General features: G+C 35.1%; 1 protein-coding gene across 2 annotated transcripts in view; it reads right to left on the bottom strand.

Moving 5' to 3' along the window:
• DOCK2 (dedicator of cytokinesis 2) overlaps positions 1-23,873 on the bottom strand; it is a 224,275-nt gene that overhangs the window by 141,910 nt on the left and 58,492 nt on the right. For both annotated transcript variants that reach the window (XM_068959212.1, XM_068959214.1), the window contains one exon: positions 6,142-6,290. In XM_068959212.1, coding sequence (XP_068815313.1) covers positions 6,142-6,290 — 149 coding nt within the window. The remainder of the gene's footprint in view (positions 1-6,141; positions 6,291-23,873) is intronic.

Genomic DNA, 23,873 nt, shown 5'->3' with positions numbered 1-23,873 from the left:
AATAAGGATTATTGATAGCATTCCAGACAGTGCTTCTGAAACATATCTCAAATCACAGCAAACATCTAATGAATTTGCCTGTAGTTTTATCAAAGTTTAATTTAAAAGGCTAATTTTAAAGAAGTACAAAATATCATTCCACCAAACAACTTTGTGAAAACTTGCAAAAAAATTCATTTCTTCATTCCAATCAACCCTACATTATCGTGTGAAGGAAAAGATTAAGAAAACAAAATCCTAATCTTAATTTTACTAATTTTTTCAGAAACACTAGTCTAATATTAACTGACGGCAGAGTAATAAAAACCCAATATGTATTCTCATAATGCCAATTTCCTGCAACACAGCTAGTCTTCAGTTCATTTTAAATCTAAGATAAATCAATTAATTGCATATTTATATTGTACCACTGAATGAACCGTCACTCTCATAAATTTTACAAAGTTTACTGCTTTCAAGATAGCCAACTTCATAATCTTAATCTCTCACCTAGAAATTTTTCCTGGAGAGATTTCTAACAGATACTAAGATTGATACAAATGCAAAAAAAACATACATGTGGGAGAGCACACCAGAATTAAGAGCAGAAATAAGGGTTAAATAAATGATATGTGTCAGCAGAGCACAGAATGTATGATTTCATTCAAATGACTAGACAGCAAGAATACCAAGAATAAATTACTTAAAATAGGGGTGACCACATAAAGACTTCAGAAACTAGAGAAGGCAGCAACCAAACTCCACCTACTCATAAATAATGTAAAAGGTACATCTAAAAATCACTTCATAATCACCAATCAAAAAGAACCAAGGGGGCATGGTGAAGACTCAACAACCAGAATCCTTTGTCCTCTGTGTCGCACATAGAAGATCTTAGTCAGACCCCCTGCAGACATATTTTTTCGGCTTCATAGTACCCCGATGCTAGCATGGATAAAATCAACTTATTTAGAGATTTTGTAAAATAAAATTACTTTCCCCTTTCGTAAGATCTCACGCTGAACTGCGTTACACTAATTTCCTATACTTATCTATTACATACACCAAACTAGGAATCATCATATGTCCCCAGCTTTTGAAGAGTGCACAGCAGGGTGCTAGGAGCCAGTATCATCTCAAAGCAAGCACCTACAACAGTGACACCCAGCTCTGCGCTAACTTGCTGTCCAGAGAAGCAGTATATCTGAATCCTCCCCCCAAATATATCAGCTGCGCTGACCTCACAGCAGAAAAAGGAAAATCCAGCCTAGCAGCTGGACTGCTGAATAGTGGCAGCTTCTAGCACTCTATGCTCACAAGCTTTTCCCTTTTTTCACTTTTTGAACTGGTTTTTATGACTGAAAAGTAAAACATTATTTGAAACACATCCTTAGTAAAACAGAATAAGCTTTATTGGACTCACAGGAGACACAAGCTACTCTTATCATATCTATTACTCTTCCCCAGGCTATACAGACACATTTGACTGGAGCACAGATTCTTCACTATTCTTTTACGTTACTATATTGCAGTTACTGCACCCTGTTTGAAACTGAGAACAAGTGACAGAGCGTAACAGACAAAAAATACACAGGGAAAGGTCATTTAGGAAGAAGCCTGGACAAGGGAAAGGGGTGGACAGACATGGCAGAGTGAGGAAGAGGTGACAAAGGATGTGCAAAGAGATGAACCAACTAGGGGAGAGAAGGGGAGGGGAATCCACTGCCTCCACAACCTAAAATGTAACATATTTTCAAATCCTACTCTTCCACAGGAAACACTAGTGAAAACTACTGAAAAATATTCTGCTCCATTTAAGTATTACCATTATTCGGTACCATTATACTACTTAGTAAACGCAGCTTACACTTAGTGACAAATGGAGGAAACCACAGTATTGCCGATACAGACAAAGAATTGTTAGCCTCACAGTGAAATCCACCTGCCTGCTACAGACGCTTCCAGTTTTCAGTAGGATTTTGTGTTTCTGCAAAAAGCATCCTATTTATTCTTTGAACCTAAATGGTTTGCATAATTACTCGGATTATTATATTGTCAAACATAACTTTCTGGGATAATTAACTTTTGATAATCTATACTCTGGCAAGATTTTAATATATCTACAGAGTGTGCTCTTGATGAATGTTGTTTTACTTATGTGGAGGTCTGCATAGCTTTTTTGTTTTGTTCTAAACCCTTCTTATATATTCTTCTTGAATTTTGACGGTACAGTAATGGATTTTTTTTAAATATGCTCTTCTGCCCAAAAGCAGTTAGCCACCACTTATCCCAGAGTACTATAGTTATTACACAATTCTGAGGTTTTGTCTTGAAGTAGACCATTTGTTACCGTTGCTCATTGGGGTAAAAGTCAAAAATAACCATTTTGTTTCAAACAACAGCATTCATCTATGGTTGAAAGAACGCATACTAGGTCAGAGGACCTTCGGCCAGTTACCTGTTATAAAATATGTCATTTTACTAAGCTACCAGCTAACACAGCAGTAGAAGAAAAATACATAGTGAGCCCATATAGTGAGTCTCTCTCATTTGGTAGTATGAGGGTTAGGAAGGCTTTCATGGAAGTTAAAACTGCATATCCCTAGAACAAGATTTTTCCACATTAGCTAGAGAGCAAACATCCACAATGCACTCAAGGGAGAAGTCTTCTGGACTGTCTTGCTAAGGAAGACAAATTACTGTCTGGTGCCATAGACACTACTGTATTGAAGATGCTCCCTTCCTTTGGTCTTTTTTTCCTCCTTCAGATAACTTATCTCAAAAGTGGATTTTCTGTACCAAAGCAGGACTGGTATTTAGCATAGCTAGAGAAAAAATGACCTCGTGACCTAGGTATTCTCTGCCAAAGAAGGTAAACTGCTAGTGATAGTTGCACTTTTTCTCTTGTAAAGTTACAAAAAACACTGTGTATTTAGTGACATTTACCTAAACACATTCTAACACCCATGCTGTCTTTGATCAGCAATTATATTGCCACAGGGCATGACAGGGAATGTATTTTCCTCAACAGAAGCATCTGGTTCTTTTGCTGATGTCCCAATTATTCTACAATGTTTCCTATAATCAGGAATAGGATGCCTCCAAAGGGCTATCACATGCTGATACTACTACTGGAGTTAAACCTACTCCGAGGGCCTTTTCTCCTTATATTAAAAATTATTGTTGTAAACACTGCAGATAAATGCCAGCCAAATACCTCATAGAGTATTTCCAGTTAGACAGGTTACTTTCCTTAAAAGAAGTTACTGAAGAAATGCCACTGTACTTATTTTAAATCCAGGTTTAAATTCTATCAGGACACAGCTGGTTATACATTGCCTAAAAAGCCATCGTTTATCATCACGAAAAAAACTTGTCTGGCTGCTTCTCAAGAACCCAAGTGAGAAGCCCTCTTGGGCACAGAACCCAAAACAATAATGTTCACTTTCTAAATTCAATTGATTATATCAAAGTTGAGGACTTAATGGATTTTCTTTTTCTATTCAGATTTTCAATCTTTTCAGTTATGCAAATGAGGCTTCTATGTAAAGTTAGACACCTTTACTTTTTGTTTAGCTTTAGTAAAGATTTATTGTACCAGAATACTAACGTTCTACTGTACCTGAAATCTCTCTGGTAATTACCTCCTCCAGTAGGGGTTTCTGGACAGATCGATTTTATGTTTTTTATACAACACCATTTTACACAAATAATTGCATCATTTTAACTTTACTTTAAAATTTAAAAGATTTGAAGAAGGACTGAAGTCCAAACCTGTGAACAGTACCAACACACATAAAACCTCTGGTCTCCAACCATGTTTAAACATATGTATCACATTATTGATGGGTTTAAAGGGGACAAAAATGTATTTATTATTAAAGACAACATTCTCCCTAATAATGAAAGTGCATTTTATTTTAAATACAGCTGAGCATTTGCCACATATTAAGGAAGAACAGATTTCTTGTTATGAGTCTGAAGACTATTTTGTTCCTTCTAAGTTATCCGATTTCCAAGAGCAGAAATGGGGATATCCAGATTGATGCAGAAACTCAATGCAGAATTTCTAAAGTTTCTTTAGTAAAGAAGAAATGGTCTTTTTATTCTAAAAATCTCTCTTTTTTGGCATTCCATTTTATTTATTCCTCAAATGTCTATTTCTAAAGAAAAATAACCCTTTTCAACACGTCTTGGACATATTTTATTTTGAGTGTGACTGTTGGCACAAAATCTTTTACAAAGTAGAATTCTTGATAATAAATGTAATACTTCTGTTACTACTTCTTGATAATAAATGTAGTACTTCTGTTCATTTTTGAAAATGCTTGTAAGTTTCCATCTTGGAAAAAATATCTTAAAGTGTAGTCAGACTTTTATCCCTTAATATTAGCAAAATCCATAAAGCCTGAGGGATGGGAGATGACCTATATCAGAACTGAACCATTTCCTGTGAAGTACAAAGGTGAATGAACAGAAGCCAGTATTTGTTTCAACAAATGAAAGATTTCATTTATTTTATGTTTGTTACTGCTGGTTTTGGATGGTTCTGAAAACAAGTTAATATGTATATTTCTCAAGGATGGAAAAAAGAAAAAATCATTAGCAATTTTAGATTTCCCTTGGGAACATTTTAGTTTAAAACTATTTGGTTACTGTGGCACTGCTAAGAGCTTTTCTAAAAGGTGGTTACTAATTTTTTTTCCCCCTCACAACAAGAAATCAGTTCTTCCTTGATATGTGGAAATGCTTCACTGTATTTAAAATAAAATGCACTTATTCATGTACACCAAGCAACAACAGTTTAACTTCTTCATACTGCCATAGAGAGAGCAATTATTGGTCACTTATAAAAACATGAGCTACAAACCCACACTCACACCTGTACCTCTTAGTAGGAGCTAACAATATTTCCACATCGCATCAATCACTTTCACTACAAACAGCAACTGTTAGTTTGAAAATAAACTTAAATGCAGAAGGTACTAACCTATCCTGCTTTTCAGCTGTGTTTTCACCTTTTAAAGCAGAATGTAATTGCTTTACTTTACAACCCCATATGCTTAAATTCACTCCTTGCCCAATCTATCATACTTTCGCCATTTCTCTTCTGAATTGAATTTGAAATTCAAACTTTGCAATAACTCCTGACTATCACCTCATATCCCTCCCTCCTGAAGTACTGAAGTCTAAAACAATAAGGAAAACGGCTCATAAAACCCCCAAAATTGCCCTGTGCAAACAGACAAGCCTTTTCAGTTTCAAACCCTCAAACACGAAACCAAACAACGCTTGGTAATGACTTCATTACCAAAAAATGACCCAATGTGCCATAATGAAAAAACAGAGACTAAAATGAGAACTTGTCTTCATCTAAAGCCTGTGTAGTTCGGAGAGATGTATTCAGAAAATATAGCTCAAGATAAATGAGCAACTATGTATGGGAGGAATTATAGTTTTCCTACTGTAACTAGCTCTGAGCTCTTTTCAGAAAAAGTTCTTCAAATGATACTGAAACTTCACTGAATAACCTACTAGTCATTAAAAAGCAAAACACTAAAAAGTCACTCAAATGAAAAAAGTCACAGCAATTTCTACCGTATTCCAAATTATAAGAGCTCAATAAAGAAATGATAATCTCAAAATGAGTTATATTAAATGAGAGAGTAATCTGTTTCACTCTCACATGGCTGAAAAAAGCATAATTTTCAATATTCTACGTTGGAAAATATTTCTTTCAGGGAACTAGGAAGGTTTTTATAAATGAAAACAACATTAAACTTGAAAATTATTGCAAATACTTACAAAAATAGTATTTATTCTGTTGATCTTTAGCAGTCATAACTAAAAGCATCAGAACTTCTGCTAGAAGCAATCAGTGCAGCCTCACTGCCTTTAATACTACTGTGGTAATTTAGAGTAACTGACTATTTAAGGAACATTAAATTGAGAAATAAAAAAAAGATACCATAGATTTCAGCATTCCACTTTTAACTCCTAACTGCTATTGGATTTAAGCTTAGGAAAAATAGGAGAAAAGTTCAATTTGCCACGGACTTGTATTAAAAATTTAAATGAGTTTCATCAGTATCAATAATTTACAACTTAATCAGCTCAGGCTTACTACAAACTTGGGCCATCTACATGATCATCAGTACTCACAGGGTCTTGACAGCTCAGAACCTCCAGGATGCTATTAAGTAATTCAACACAGTACTTCTTCTCTGGGACCTGGAGCTGCTGATCATCTTTTTGTTCCAGTAATTCCTTCAGCTCTTTAGTAATCACAGGAAGCAGAATGTCCCTGCATTCTGAAAGTAAAACAAAGATTTTAAGAACAAAAGATAAATCAAATACTATTTGGAAATAAATTCTCCTCCAAACAGCGAAACACAATACGCTTGAACAGCTACAGACTTTTCCACTGTGAAATTCTCAATTTCTCAATCACGCCTCAGTGATTCTCTTAAATTTGTGTAGTATTTTTGTACATCAACTGTATTTTTCATATATATAAAACAATCCCTGACCAAACTAAAATGTTTCAGCTAAATTCTGAAGACTGTCTAATATGTCCCAAACACTTAGGGACTTGACACACGAAGCACCTGGAAATATGCTATGCTTAAGGAGGGACAGGATTTTAATGCAAGAAAAACACAATACTTTGTTATTCTTTTCAGAAAAATAAGACACAAATAACAATGCAAGTGTTCTATGCATATCATTTTGAAACATATCTACTAAGAACATCTAGAATACAAAGACAAAGAAAGAACTCGAATGAAAGACTTTTGACGCTCATTCTCAAAGAGCAAGAGCTAGGCATACATCTGTCCTTATTTAAATTTGAGGAAACTGATACAAATAGCAAGTTGTATTTCAGTCTCACATATACATTGACATGTTGTGATCAAAGTGCTTATGGAAATGTTGTGAGAACAAGACACCCAAATTTGAAGTAAATTCTATGAAGATACTGATTAACTAGGAATAAAAGATGCAGAATATTTTATTTAAATGATACATGCCACTGAGTAATTTAAGTAGCAACTTACTCATACAATGCAACATAACGAAACAGACTACAGTGCAACAGTGCTAACAACACTAAGTAAGTGCTTCAACAAAGACTTGTTATATTTATAAAAATAATCTGAGAAGTAGTCAGAAAAACAAGGTTCCACTTCAGAATAAAGGAATTTGTAGAAGCATCTTCAACTACAGAAACATTCTAACAACAGACAGGGAGCTGAAGTTCTTACCCATTTCACCTGAGTGATTTCTTATTGCTTAAAATTCCTTTCAAAAGGAACTGCTTCAAAATTTTCCTCTGCTGTAAGCGTTAGCTTTTTGGAAAAATATTTGCATCGCCCATTGGAAACTATTTTCTATAAACAACATATACCAGTTTACAAAACCATAATGAAAAAAAAATGGAATTCTTCTCAATTTCAGCTAACAAAAATAAAACTTTTTTTTTTTTTTAAAGGACAGGTTAGAACACATGGACACACACATATAACATCCCAACTCACCAATATACAAGCAGAGTGTAAGCCACAGCAAAACTGTATCCAATTTTATTCAAAATAAAGCCACAGGCTCAGAATCCCCAAAATAAAGGTGCTAATACTGAGGGATAGGAAAGGAAAGAAGCAAAAAAGATAGGAGATTGAGAAGGAGACTATACAAATCTGAATCTGGCAAATGAAGCAACAGACTATCAGCACAAAAGTCAATTATTTCTAGGAATATGTTAAAGTGTAATACTTCTAACAAATTTTTACTCACTTTCAATTAACAGCTCCAAGACCTACAAGCCTTATGGCTTGTAAGCAGGTTTAAGGCGCAGAACCATTTTTTGCCTCAAAGCGCCTCTACTCTTAGTAATGCCATGTTAACCTAAGGCTACTGATCTCTTTTTCTATAACCTGCTTGCAAGCTACCAAAGAAGTCTTACGCAGTGACTAAATCACAAACTTCCTAGTAAAATAGCAGTTATGGAACACATATCAACACCACAGGCTCTTTGGCCCTTTCAAAGAGAAGCAAAAAAAGGAATTTCACACAGCTTACAATTTATGTATACGGCCAGTTCTGCACAGAGACAAGCTTTCTCTTCCTGCACTTAATACTAGCCACAGACAAGACACCTTTCATGCAGTAATCCAAGAGGTGCATTAATAAAGCACCTAGCGTAGCATCCTAGCAGAGCATAGTAGCATTTCTAAAGCATTTAAGAGTAGATTTATGGCCATGCAGACAAAGAAAAGCTCTTGTCCAAAAGTCATCAATATTGATAGATTCATAGTTATCAGCTACAGGTACCAAACATTCTACAGTTTCCTGAAACTGAGATGCATTTTGAAAACTAGCCTTTTGATAAGCTCATATGAACCACCTGTAAAGCAGGTAATGATAAATGCAACAAATACAGAGCCATTAGCTTCTTGGCAAATAACTAAAACAATAGAGCATCATTAGCAAGGTTAACAATTATATGTGATACCTTTAAACCTTGTTGAAATCTGTTGCCAAATTTTTTTAGATAAAGGAAAGGTTTACATTCAGGTTTACATTCAGTCAACAAGTAAGTACAAACTGCAATTTAGATTATTATATAACAACTTAATATAATTGTTCATTTTTGAAAAGCTAGAAAAGAAGCTTTAATCCTGTTTTCACTCCAAGCTGTGGAAACTCTCCTTCAACAGTCTAGGGTATTGAGAGGGGAAACAGATCAAAGTACGACCAGTTAAGGATCCATTTCGTAAGGTTCCAACCACATCAAAAATATTTAGGGTATGTTTTCTCTTTGGACATAATTATTGTCATTAAGCAAGTTCCATTTCATGGTGGTTATGGAAAAAGAGCATAAGCCTTTTAGTATAAGCATCTGCAAAACCCACTAGCGTAAACGTCCACTTCTCTTAAAAAAAAAAAAAAAAAAAAAAAAAAAAGCAGCAGTGATTATTTCATCCCCACTGCGAGAGGCTGGGCCGAAAGCATTACACGCCAGACTAACTTCTTCGTATGGAGATAGAAGCTGCACGTCACCTCAGTGAGGTGCATGCTAAAAACCCAATGATGAAGTTGCAAAATATATTAAAATGGGACAGTAATGGATGCTCAGTTTGTTAATGAAAGATGACATGCACCTAATAGAATTCACTGAACCAGCCAAAAAAAATGGAAACGGGCATTCACCAGTAGACAAATACAGACTTATATCTGAAGCAAGAGAGGTTCACAGACTGGATGCAAGAAAAAACCTTTTCCTCATGAGAACAGTAAAGCAGTGCCCAGAAAGGTTATGCAGTGTGCATCCTTGGAGGTTTTCAAGACAAGACCGGCTATAACCCTGAGCATCCTAGCCTGATCTGAGAGCTATCTTTGCTTTTGAGCAGACTAGAGATTTCCTTAGGTCCATTGCAACCAGAATTATCCTATGATCCTGTACTGTTATGATTCTTAAGTAATGATAGCCTAGTGGTAGCTGGGAGCAGTACAAATAACCAATTGCTAATCCTCAGAAAGAGAAGATACAGTAGCTGACTGCCAGCAACAACCAAGTGCCCGGCACACAGCAAGAAATTTACAGGAGACTTCTGCATCTTGAGTTTTAGGGAAATGGAGACCTTCAGAACATTATGAATGAAGATATAGCTCTACATACAACCTACACATGCACACAGATACAGTTGTCTCAATATTTCTTGATGTTTCTCATTTTTTTCATCCACATTGGACTCAAATAGCAAGGCTTGTTATACCAGAACTGAGGACAGCAATACCCCAAACTAAAATCTTAATTCCAAAGACACGTGAGCGAAACTTATTTCTTGTTGATACAATCTCATAGCACTTATGCAACACCTGAAGAGAGGCAGGAAAAACTGCCTCACGTACATTTATCCTGCATTAAAATACCCATGCAGCAAGCAGTAAGGGGTATAAAGATTTCTATGTCTCCTTTTCCTGATTCTACCTCATCTTTGCATTCCTTTTCAGGTTCTCTAATTGCATACTAGATATGCTGAAGGAATAATAAGGAGTAATAATAATAAGGAGTAATAGTTAAGCTAGAAAAGAATCCATCTTTCTCACAGCACTATGGAGCCAACATGCAAACCCAAATGATAGGTAATAAAATAGACTTGTATATTGCATACATATCACTGTCATACTTGTGTGCAGTTACATCTACACACTGCAATATTTTGGATCACAAATATTCTCTGCTCTAAACCTGCTGTATACAAACTCCATTTGCTATAAAGATACATAACTATTAATCTAACGTTCTGCAACAGGCACAACAACTACAATTAATATAACATGAAAAATTGGTACGTTTAGACACAAATATCTAACCTTTAACTGATCTGCAATCACACTTGTAGGAATACAGACATTCCAAACGAACAGTATGTAAGACATTTAACTGGCAGCTGTTTTCTTACATCATTCTTAAAAACAGTGCATCATATTATTTATTAAAACACCGTTTCCACTTTAAAAAAAAATCACTAGGAACTTCTACATAATCACTTTAACAGGCATCCTCATAACTGCAAAGTTCAAAGTCATGTTAAGTTATGTGGCACCTCAGTCACCTTTCACAGGATGGAACGTTATATTGCACGTTCCAGTTTCACACCTACTAGGATAAACATATTTATTTGTTGCCCCCATTTCCCCAAAATAATATACAGCTCAATTTTTAAACCAATAAGGTCTCCTCTCAAGATGCTGGACATCTGGAAAAAACAAGAAATTCTCTTTGGATAGCTTTTCAAGTTAGACGAAGCAACTCGATAATAAATCATAATAAACATCTGTACTTATAGACCTTTATTTCTAAAGTAAAGTAAGACACCAAACTGAGTAAAGACGTTACCTCAGGGAAATATTCTAACTGAAGTACATTTTAAATTTGTACTTAAACAGGAAAAAGTCAGTACTTGCAAGGTAGGTATTATATCGTGTATATTAATATCAAATAAATTACATTTCACTTCTCATGCCAGTGAGATCTATATAGATAATTCTTTACCCATTTGACCAATACGGAGAAAATTATGATCTATAACTTAAAGACCCTACAGAGAAATTAAGTTAATGTTCATTGTTTGAAGCAGTTTAAAAGTCCTTCAAGTCAGAGTTTCAGAGGCCATTTAAAAAGGTACACACAAAAAAGGTAAAAGAAAGAAATTTTTAATATAGTTTAGCTTCTTCTGCATGAAGCCCTTCCAAATTTCATAAACATGAAGAAAGCAGAGATTCTTATGTATGGGAAAATTTTGTATTTTAATTAGAGGATAGCTGAGATTGAATGTACAATTGACTTCCCCCAGTTTTAAAAGCTAATTTCTCTACAAGCTTCATGACTTACAGCTATGCTTCCCATTGTAAATTAAAATAGTCCACATCTGATATGTGTGGATTCTATTAAAAGGACTTAACATATGCAGCCGATCAATTATTTACAGTGAATTTTCAGATGTGAACAACGTTGAAGTGCCAAACCAAAAGGAAATTCAAAGGCTATTATTTAAATAGCCTTAGTTTTATTACCTACCCCCCTCCTTTTGTTAACTCTGCAATTGTAAATAACAGGGAAACTGTGCAATATATTTTTGTAAGTACATTGTATTTATAGCGTTAATTATTTGGGTTGAGATTAAGGCTATACAGCTGCAATTGGTGACTGGCTGTTAAATAAAAGCTTGTTATTTAAGGCAATAGAGAAGCCTTCCCGCATTTTCTGTGTAGGAAAGAAAGAGTTCTTTCCTACAATGAAGATAATGCAATGTTAGAGCACTATTCACAAACGAAATCGATAGTCTTGGAGTAAGAAAAAGAGTTAGGTTCTTTGAAGTACCCAGCAGCTAAAGACATCTCATATGAGAATGCAACTCCATGATGTTCTGACAAATAAATGCCTTCAAATGATTGAAAAAGGCTATTATTTGCAGTAAGCAAGCCCTAATCTCAGCCTGAGCCTACAGGTGGATAAATAAAAACTGTCATCATGCCCTCTCGTTTTAAGAAAAAAGATATTTACATTAAAGCTATATCACAAGAAAGTTATACAACACATGAAATCCTCCTTTTATCTCAAGACAAAGGACATTTTATTCAAGGGCTAATTATTGCTTATACTATTAAAGTAGCAGGACACAAAAAATATATTTCAAGTACGTGAAACGAGGAAAGTGCTCATCTGAGCATCAACAACTTGCTGGCTAGAAAAAGGGAGTAATAACTAGGAAAATTATAGAAAAGGTTACAGCAATGAAGAAAAGAACCCTACTAAAAGTTTCTGTTGTGCTATCTGCTGACTTGGATTCATTAAGCAAAACTCCCCTCCCTAAAGAAAGTCTGACACAAACGGGGGTGGTTTGGGGCAGGGAGAAGGGGGGAGAATCCAAGCTTGAGCACCAACTGCTTTTTTGCTTGATGCGCAACATAATAACAAAGATTTCCAGCACACAGATACACTATTTCCTCACTTCAAAATCCAAGAAAAAGCAACTTCATTCCTGAGTGTTCCATATGTGCAGCCAAATTGATAATAAAGATTTAACACCACTTTCGTCTCCCTTAGGGAACGCTACTCTTGATTCCCTGGCATGCCTATAGTCATATCCATCTGTCAGGATGGCCTCATGCCTGCTTAAAAAATGGTATGCCAATTTAATAAGGACATAGGTGTCATCTGAATACAGATTTAGAGCAAAGCTTTAAAAATAAAACCAGTGAACAGCATCCTTTCAACAAGGAGAGACTTCTGATGGCAGTCAGTGCACAATTAAAGCTCCATGTTTCTTCACAAAGGAAGACATCCGTTCACAACTGCAGGTATATTAAAAGTCTTCCTCCACATTATTCACTGCTAACTCTTTGTTCTGAACACGACAGAAGTGAGGAAAAAGTGTATGTGTATTTCATTCGGTACATCTACATTCAACTTTTAGTTTAAGTAAGAGCCACAGGAAGGGAAAGTACCATAGGTCACCAACAGACTCTTTGGCGGCACTGCAAGCCACACATTCTTCTCTCCTGGAATTTAGTTCCAACGCAAGAAGAACAAAAACAGCTAATTCCACAAAGATGGCACACAACACTGAGGCTGACCATTCAAAGCAACTATCAGCAAGTGACGTTACACACAGAATAGTGTTAACAGGCACAGCACACCACTACTATCACACTTAAAACACTAAAGAACGCCTCTACTTCCCAGCTAAAAGGGGTATCTTCAAGTTTATCCTCTTCTCACTGGAACAGAGTAATACCATATATTCAAAGGCAGCCACAGCAACATCTAACACTACACCGTTCCTGTAAAAAAACCAACTCTCTGACCTTTCAGTCTGTTTCCCCACCTCTTAAGATGCCATATGGTTTGCAAACTTGATACTTTGTCAGCCTGCAAATGCTAATCAGCATGTGTATCCTGGCAGATTTAAAAGTTTGCCTTGTATTTGGACATAGAAAATAGAATACTGATGATTTCCAACTAACATATTTCCTCTACTTCTTTTAATATATATACAGGATTTTTCTAAATTAAGTAATAGTTTTATATGAACTTCTGTGACATATTTGTTCTCTGTTTTCTACTTAAAGTAGCTGTAAACAGATGGGTTTCTGCCTATGAACTTAGAATTAATTCACCATTAAAAATATTTCATTAGCATCTTAATCACGTGCTAATTTGATATAAATTTTCCCCATACAGAAAGGAGGGTTTTTTTTTTTTTTTTTTTTTTTTTACTATAACCAAAAAACTGCAACAACAGATCAAGACTAACAGAAGAAACTAGTGGCACATACTCCTCCATAAACAGGAGAAACTAACAGCTTACATTTACACGCATCATCACAACTCTGTGCAGATAAATACCGTAAGACATGCAACACACCATCCCTATCTATATCAAACTCTTCAAGGAATAAAACTGACAAAGCGACTAGAGGATTTGAGAAGGAATGCTTTAAAGATAACATACTCCTAAAAACACTAACACGTACTATCAAGGGAAGAAGGAATAAAAACAACACTCAAAAAAGTATGTTCCTTAGATGATCTTCTTTAAAAGCTAAACACAAAATTCAAGAATGAATCCGCCCAAAAGATTTTATTTGTATTTCAATCTAGAGCCAATTGTTAGCAACTTCATGAACAGTGGCAATTTTCGGTTTCCCAGTAGTTAAGAATGGGAGAGTTAAATGCATTAACAAACTCTTGCATTAAAGTATTTTAAACTATTGGGAAATTGTGTTGAACACAAAGCAAGAAAGCAATCACAGAAAATGAAAAATATAAGTTAGGCTGAAGGAACTCATATCACTACCAGCACAATCTAAGATTTTAATAATAGTTAAAACTTTACTATCTATAACTCAATTTTGGTAATAATAATTAAATGGCAAGAAGCTTAATCAGAAATTACTAGTATTCCTTTTACCGTATTTCAACCAAACTATCTTAAAAGTTTTGAAGGCAAAAACAATATATTTCCAAAATTTTAATTGTGTTACATAGAAGAAGGAACACAGACATGATTCTAATGGTTCTCTGTCGCTTTTATTCAGATTATTTCAACTAGTTGACCCTGCCTTACACTTTTCTGAAATTACAACATGTGCTTACAGCCTGGATGCTTGAAAGAAAAAAAGACCAAAGGGTATATAAATTCCTTGTGCAACTTCAACATTATGCAGTTTCTACAAGACAAACCTACATTTCCTGATATATCATGCCCCACGTAACAAATTCAAATCTTGAGAAAGAAAGATTGAAAAGATACAAACGTGTAAATCGTCATGTTCCTGTTTTTTCAGATAGGAAAGCTTAGTAAAGTACCTCATAGGACAATCTTACATTGCTAGGGCTCTACTGTATGAAAATGCAGTGTTACAAAACCCCCTTGCATTCAGTTCAGGCCATATGACACAAACCTTTGCCTTCTCCTCAAACTTGCCAGGCACTCTAACACTGTGTCGTTAGTTTGTTGTTAGAAGTACATGCAAATATTTCCATTTCTGAAAAATCAGAGGGACAGACAGTTTGTACCCTCCTCTGCTTGAGCTTTACAACTCAAAAATATTTTCATTCATACTAGAGGAATACATATATACTGGAAAGAAACAATTTGCTATCGAAATAAATTTGTTATTTATGGTACATTCTGTTTGCTTGTAATAAGTGTAAGAATCCTTCATGCTATACAAAGAAATCTACTGCCTAGGTGCAATTCTAACAAACATGTATCTGGTTCTGACAAATGTGCCAATCGATATTTTTTATACATGGTGACAAAGGAATTAATGCCTCTGCCATTACTACTAAATGCGATTTACCATGTTAATCTCCATTAATTTGCAATTTTTTTATTAGTAGTGATGTAATTTATCTTTCATACAACTGTCAGATCTACCTATCTGTATTAAAAACATGCTGACTAGTAGCTACTGAAGCATATTTCCACATTTTTCAAGGATTAAACAAGGATCTAAATCGTTATTATACTATGTACTGTATATATGCATAATTTATGGTTCTGGCTGCCAATTAAAACTACAGGCAGAGGAATGTGGTATACGATACAAACTACAGTATTTAAGATCATAATCTGATTTAAAAGATGCCATACTTAACAACACATATAACATTCATAGTGTGGGACCAGTCAATTGACAATTTTCCTCAGCTGCATCTCAAAAATTAAGCAAATATTTACATGTGTATTGCTTATTAAGGGCTGAATCTCAGATCTGACTTAAATCTTTGCTCTCCTAGATCATCAACACAAGAAATTTCAGGGAGTTTCAAACAGAGAAGTGAAAGAATCAGTATATTCTATTGATATGAAAACTCAGGAACTTGTGGAAGTTTCCTTTGTCTTGAGCTGCTATCATACATATAACTTGCACATGTATACACCAATATTAGGAGATCAGTGTAATTATGGATATACACAAGCACTTACCTAGTTTAACAATAGTATAGTAGAATGAGTTCTCCGATTTAAAAAAAAAAAAAAAAAAAAAAACCAAGCAAACAAACTACAGTCTCACCGTCTCACCATTTCTTCTGGCAAATTAACCCCTAGTGTTAACATATGCCTTTTGCATATGTTCTTCCAGAAATCAGCAAGTGGTTTGCATATGCTGAGCATGTAGTAGCTATGTCTACAGCCACACTGAGCAGAGGCCCTGGATTTAGAGCCGAGAGACTGAAGCTCTATTCCCACCCCTGCCAGTGACCATCTGTGTGACCTACTTAGAGTTTATATTCTTTGGAGCAGCTTGTCTCACTGTGTTCTGCTACACCACAATCAAACTCCTAACCAGGACTGGACTTCTAGAGAGCACTAAGGCAAAAGTGACAATGTGAATACACACTTTACATAACCACTCCAAAGCATTTAATAAATGCTTTAATTTTTAAGCTTTTCATATTCATTTCATACCCGTAAAGAACCCTCCCAAGGCCAATTGATTTATAAATTTCAACATAATTCTGTCAGTGAATATTCCATGGACAACTTAAAATAAAAATCAATGTTCCAAACACTGTAAGCTCAGAAATACTGATTCCAACAAAAATCACGTGTAAATTAAAAAGTACGCCCAAATCCGGTGATCTCTCAAGAAAGAAGAAACACCTAAGGAATTCTGTCATAGGTTTTCTAAAAAGCAATGATGTATCAAAAATAGCTTTACACAGAAATCAAACAATTCTAACAAAACTCTCCTTGGAAATCTTGGCAGGTCAAACAGAGAATTTGAAGTGAAAGAAGCCGCCATTACATCCAACTATACAAAGGGAAAGATATTTGACAGGATACCCATTCCTTAGATCATAGGTGAGACTCTGAAATCCAGTTAGGGGTGCTTATACAGGGCAAGATCCATTTTCCCCCTTTAATATTTTTAAAATATGAATTGTTTCAAGAAGTCTAGAAAGAAAACATCAAAAATGAAATCAAAGATAAATAATTTTTTATGATCAAAAAAGAAAATTTGAAGACATAATCTGCATAAATATCTGTCCATGTGCTCATACATCATGCAAGAATGTTCCTTTACAGTGAAAGTCCACAAGGAGTTGAAAGCATCAATTTTCCTTCGGGCAGATATATTCAACCACTGAAACACCCGAACCACCATGCTTCTCTTAGCAGTAATATAGAGTGGGGAGAAGAAATCAATGCCTCACCAAAAATCTGTTAGTGAAATCTAAAAGCTTGTACAATTGCTGTAGCACTGTGGGGCTTTTGAGGATCGGTTACTGTAGCACTAACTGTGCATCCTAGTTGATAACACCACTCCATTCTAAGACATCTACAGTGAAACCTTTTGAATGTGTGGAACTAGATACCAGAAAACTCAGTTTAACCTCAGAGCTTATCACCTTCCAACTTCAGGTTCACATGTAATTTATTTAAGAACACCAACAGTGGATGGGGTTTTTTTTGTTTTTTTTTTTTTTTTAAACACACATTTTCAGTTGTATTTGCCCAATGCTACTTCCTTAGAAAATGCTATGAACTTCAATTGGTGAAGGAAGAGAAATACCAACATACAAAATCTAATTAAACTATAAAGAATATAGACAATACCTTTGGGAATGGAAATAAATGAACTGAACCGGACCTCTAATGAACCAGATGGAAAGAGACTAAACACTAGAGCCTGGAGTAAAAATGGATAATCTGAAATGCACACAAATTAATAGTCTCCTTTGTAATGAGAAATGTAGTTAAATGTATTTCATATTTGTGGCAGAAACCTGTTACCTGCTCTAGATGAGCGTGAACTTCAGTTAATGATACTGTTGACTATCTTATTCTAATTATCATGTTGCATCCTGTTTTGTGCTACACTACATACGCTTTCATTCTCATAAAAAACTTTCCAACTCATTGCTTGGAGTAATAAATCAGGCATTGACTATACCCTATAAAACACAGTTGGCTTTCTAAATGCAATTGATTCTAAAATTCTTTAATGTACAGCACTAAAAGCTGGCTTTTGGGGTTTTCTTTCTTTTCTTAAATCATGACAACACACAAGGCAAAGCACTTGTTTCCCACTTATTCTGCACTGCACAGTACAAAAACTTGTACTTGTATCAGTGTTTTCACAATTTTCACTGCCTGCAAATGAACATGTTACGGATTTTTCCCATATTAATTACAATTTGTTGGATAACTCCAAGTAATATGAAAGCAAAAATTAAAAGGAAATAACTGTAAAATACCAGTTAGATGTAAGAACTCCTTGCATTTATTTGAAGACCATTTTTCTGCCATTAGCAGTGCTAGGATATGGCGGGCGCAAGGGAAGCTACAATCATTACCTAAAAGGGAAACTATGAATAAATGCCATACCCAAGACACCTAGACACCACCACGTTTGTGACTGGGAAACAGTAACACTGTTTGCTAGCTAGTGTAAGTGCCAGAAGGATGACAACAACTTTAGTGACAGATCTGATGAAAAGGAAGCTTACACTAGGCCCCCATAGGGTTGCACTGAGGATGGAGGAAAAGGTACGCACAAGATAAAAACGTATCACAGAACAGAGAAACTGTCAGGTCCCTACATGTGTAAACTTTTAACTCTTTACAGGAATGGCGAGAAGTAGCTTTATTTTATCACTTCATTAAAATACTGAAGTATAAAACATTAAAAAGATTACCCTCTAATTAGCAGGATAATGACATATGCTGTTTACATTTTAGCTTTATTTTTAAAAGAATATGGTAATACATGGTCCAAGCTAAGGCTGAGCAGTGTGTGCACTGCCTAGTGTGCGAAGGAACAGGAATTAACAAGCAAGAATTTTCCTGATATGCAGACTATACTTCAAATTGTTCTTGGTGGGTGGACTGGAAAAGGAAGGAGAGCAAGAGAACAGTAGGAGGTAATGAGGTAAAAACAATGGAAAAGGGAGGAAGCATTGCGTAATCAGGTTTTTGATAAATTATTCATTTCTGTTTTATTAAGTAACACATCTAATGTGGTATTTCATGTGTTTAAAAAGTTTGAGCTAAATAAACATAAGTACATGTTTATACTGTATTAACAATAGCCATTAAGGTGATACTGTAAGGTTTGTCATCTTCTATTTTCTACCATGTTTTTTCAGTACTAATTTTCATACTCTTTTGGGTTGGATTTCCCCCCCCCCCCCCAAACTTGATTTTAAATAGTATACTAAAAATTCATCTTGATTTGCACGTTCTATTTCCTTATGGTGCTTTTCTTATGCAATTCCTATTTACTAATAAGAGATAATGAGTTTCACTCATTATTATTTACTAATAAGAGATAATGAGATACAGATTTGAGGATCTGAAGTTAACAAATTTCAGTATTTCAGTCTAGACATAAATTAGACATTTTTGTATTTTGACAGGCATCATTTTAAACAGTTATGGCATTATATGAAATCTGATTGTACGCATTTTTTTCAGGACTGTTTTGAATCTGAAATGGCTGAGATCAACTAATAGAAATTTGTTTTACAGAAAGCACATCCACTTGACTTCTCTATGTTTTGGGGAATGGCTTCTTCAGAAAATCACCTTTTACTTTAAACTAGTAAGTAAAAATTATCCCCAGGCTCCCTTAAAAACAGTAATTTCTAGATATTATTTAGTAATCTAAATACACGAGTAAACTCACTTTATGGTAACTACGTGTGCAAGACCTACCTCAATATTTACAGATATTAGCTTGCTTCTATGCTTATCAACTGCACACACTTTCAGAGTCAACTGCTAGAGCAAGCTTGGATCACAACAACCCGTTCAGACATCAAAGACTTTTTATGATTTTACATGAATATATATATTTTTAAAATCTGTTAACATGACTTAGTTATAGTTAAAAAACGCTGTAATTTTAAAACTGCATGATATTCATACATATTTTATTAATTCTATGTAAAAATGACTATTTTAATGTTTCAATAACCCTTAGTAATTTATTGAAAAGCAAATTACAAGGCAGATTAATAACCAATCATCCATGACTACACAAAAAGAAAACCACTCTTTGAAGTCAGACTGCTACAAATAAATTGCTTTCTGACTTTTTTTTTTTTTTTTTTTTTTAAATCTAAGGCAGAAAATCTGCCACTCGGGCTGCAACTTCATTCCTCATCTTATGGCTATAGCTTAAGACTATTATTGAGGACGGTTCTTTTTATATCTTTTATTTATCTCTATTTATTATTAGTGCTGACCCACCTGTTGAATCACTGGATAGCACTTCTGAGAAAAATACCTGACTTTCTGTTCATATGGCTTAACATTGGCTAGGTCAAAATTTCTTTTTAGTAACACTTTCTAGAACATGGAGTCCTTTACCAAAAAAATCAGCTGTTTCAAGTGTTAGTTATTAAAGAGTTAGTTATTTTATTTCAGTGAAGACACACAACTAGTAATACTTTTGACTAAGTTATATCTGCCAAAGTTAGGAAACACAGAACTGCTCACAATGTCAGTGCATACAAAGTAACATTTCAAGGAATTGCTACTAGAGGTGAAGAACTAAGGAAATGTATAGGTACTTTTTAAATAAAAAAGGATATTTGCAAAAATTCAATTTTTCATATTTAGAAGTCAACATTATTGAGAAAAAGTAATTAACTTTTCTCAATTTTCCTTTTCTCAAATATACATTCTGCTTTTCGTCCAGATTTGATGAAATAGAACTTGAACTTCCATATTGGTAAACACATCCTTGACTTCTCACACAATATCTATGTTCAGGGAGAAGAAAAAAAACGAGCAAGAGAATGACCGACTTACAAATCCTGATGTCCCAAAGGTGGTTTCCAGTAGAAAAACTGCAGTGAAAAGCTTTCCGAATACAATGATTATGAAGTTTATAAAATGCATGGTATTGTACTGGTTTATAAAAAGAGTTAGTAACTGAAATAGTGAAAAAGTCTCATGGCTTTTATACTTGGAATCTTGTGTCATGGGTCTTCAACCAAATAAGAAAGTGAAGATTTCTAATGGCAGAACAGAAAGGTGAAAAAAATTATGGTATCTGTAGAAAAGCAGAGGAGCAGCATATTGGTCAGACAGCCCATATGGGAACAGCGGATACCACTGCTTTCCAGATACCACGTGACTCTGTAGGGAGCTTGGGGGGGCGGGGAGGGGCACAAGGTGGTGTCTGCTTTGGGGTTTGTTTTTTCAATAACTCCCTTTATTGCTTAATATCTGGGACAATGTGCAGAGATGTACATTTACAGTCCATGCTTATTCTGCAGATGTGTGCAGGAAAGAGGAGAATTTTAAAAGCTAACTTTGTCTTGATAATAATGCTTAAAAAAAAAAGTGAAAATTATTTCTTTCTGCAAAGTAGGGAATTCTCAGAAAGCTTCCCATAAGTGATTGAAAAATCATTGTATATCAAGAAATAAGAGGAAAAAGAAGATTGACTTTAGCTGCATTCACAGTCTTAATTGCTTTTTTTGTCAAATGTTTCAAATTAGCAAAGATTCCGCATCAAGAGGTTTTAAGCATTATCTATTTTTAAATTCACAAATATAGGAATAAATGAACCTCTATCTAGTCCTCCGGGAACAATTAAAAATGTATTGATTAGCTGGTCACCAGCATACAAAAGCACTATTTACTGTTTTTAAACAAACTCCTCGGAATTAGAAATCTTTTCAGAAAAATTAATATCCTAAAATTTCAAACAGAAAATTGATATCCCTTCTAAGTCATGGCATGTTCTATAGCAGACTTTTTTTAATGGTATACCAGCTTTATTTCAAAACCTCAGACAAGCTATATTTACAATGAAACAGCAATCTACTCTTACTATTTATTTGCAAACAGTTAAGACCTTTACAGAATATTTTGCATTAACAGACTGTAGCTAAAGAAAGGGTTGTTAAACCCCTAAAACCAGAACCATACTAGCAGACTTTAACATTAGCTTGTTTTGCATCCAAATATAAGCATCCTAGTACACATAAAAGTGTAAGCATTTCTGTACCCAGTAAAACCAGTACTGCCATTGCTAATAACAGGCCTCAAACTAACCATGCCTTACGCTTACCTGTGCTTTACCCAAGATCTGTCCCTTTAGACTTGTTAACAACTTATTCTGAGAACTTGCTGTGTGAACCAGCACTTGGTACCAGGTGTCTCTTATTATGATGAAGAATTTCAGCAGGAGGTAACAGCAAAGGTCTCAAAAAACGTGTGCAGGTTGAAAACCAAGGTTTCAGAACAACAAATAACTTACTGACTGTCCATTGAAGATCACTAAAGAAGGATTACCTTGAGAACTAGAAAAAGACTGCTTTTGGTTCAGGAAAGGCACTAGCAGCAAAGGAGAAAAAACAAAACAACAACAACAAAATCAAACAAGCATCAGAATAAATTATATGCCATGGCCTTAGAAAGTAAACTCCCACCTCCCCCAGCAAGCCTCCTGTACCACATAGTCCAGGAGCAGAGATCAGAGGTTGGAAACTGTCTAGAAACAAAAGACAATTGTCTTATAAAAGAACAAGATCCCTAAGTGAAGGAGGGGGGGAAGAGGGGAGATCCCACACCGGGGATCTCCCCATTGGGGTGGGGTGGGGTGGGGTGGGGTGGGGAAGCAGTTGGGGGAGGAAGTCATGCACTTCAGTTCTAGCTTCCTTGTCAAAAGGGCTCTCAACATCTAAGAGCATCAAGGACCCTCAGGGCCAGCAAATATCACTCTTTGGTATTACATATTCACAGCTACTTTAAGATAACACTGTTAAGGAGACTAACTGTTTGAATATGTAACGATAATGGTTGAACATGTGCAAGAACTAACCTTTTGCCTGAATTACTTTGCTAATGAATGTCAGTCCAGTAAAGTTGTGTTTTGAAGTTTAAAACTAACCACTTAGTCTTCTAAACACTCCCATCCCAGTGATCTCTAATTCCCCAACCAATATAAATATACATACATATATTCTTTCACAACAAGACATTGCTGCTGCTTCATTATCATCTGCAATAGCTGAAAATGAAGTTGCTTTAAAAGGCTTATGTGATGATTTCATATTGTGGACAGCTGTCAAGTAACATTTTCTACAGTTTTCATAGTAAATTCTAAAGCTGTGCTTAGAATAAGATTATTCACATAGTCATCAAATAAATATATCCAAAGTAGGCACAATAAGTAGGTACATGAGAAATTTATTTTGGCTTAAATAAAACAGGAAGAAAAAAGAGACCTGAGTCTCTCTTCCCTCTCCTTACCAGCAAAGGGTTCGCTACTCAAGCTACTAACAATTCTACAGGGATAGCCCAAGACAGAATAAACACAAACAGAGCTTTCATTTATTATGAAATGGTGACCTAGACCAAATGACTCCCATAGCATACCAAATTCTTAAAAACCTGCAGAATGGCTGGATTCCCTAGAGCCAGGTGAGAGCTCATCCACCAAAAACATCTTTTCAGCCTCCAAATTTCCAAGATCAAGTAGTAGTACAATGCATTCCTAGCTTAAGTGATGTCAATGGGAAGGACAGTACTGAAAAGTTGCGTAACAAACATTTCACGCTTAAGTGGACAATTGTGACTTCCCACACAAAAGCATATTCTTCAATAGTGAGCTAAGGAAAATATTATCCTTCAATACAATCTGTTGAAAGCTGTATGTCCTTTTGCAGTGGAATACCACTTCACAATAAGAAATAAGAAAAGCATCTTTAGACAAATTGCAAACTTGGAGAGAGGACAAACGAGCAGCACACAGGCTGATAAAAGCATAATATAAACTGAGTAAATAACAGTAAAAATGGCCAAGGATGCTCTAATAACCAAAGGCTGATACCTAGGAAGAGAACCACAAAT

Source organism: Struthio camelus, chromosome 13 (assembly GCF_040807025.1).
Source record: "Struthio camelus isolate bStrCam1 chromosome 13, bStrCam1.hap1, whole genome shotgun sequence".
NCBI classification, from domain to species: domain Eukaryota; kingdom Metazoa; phylum Chordata; class Aves; order Struthioniformes; family Struthionidae; genus Struthio; species Struthio camelus.
Note: the sequence above shows the minus strand (reverse complement) of the source record. Positions and strands in the feature narration are given on the sequence as shown.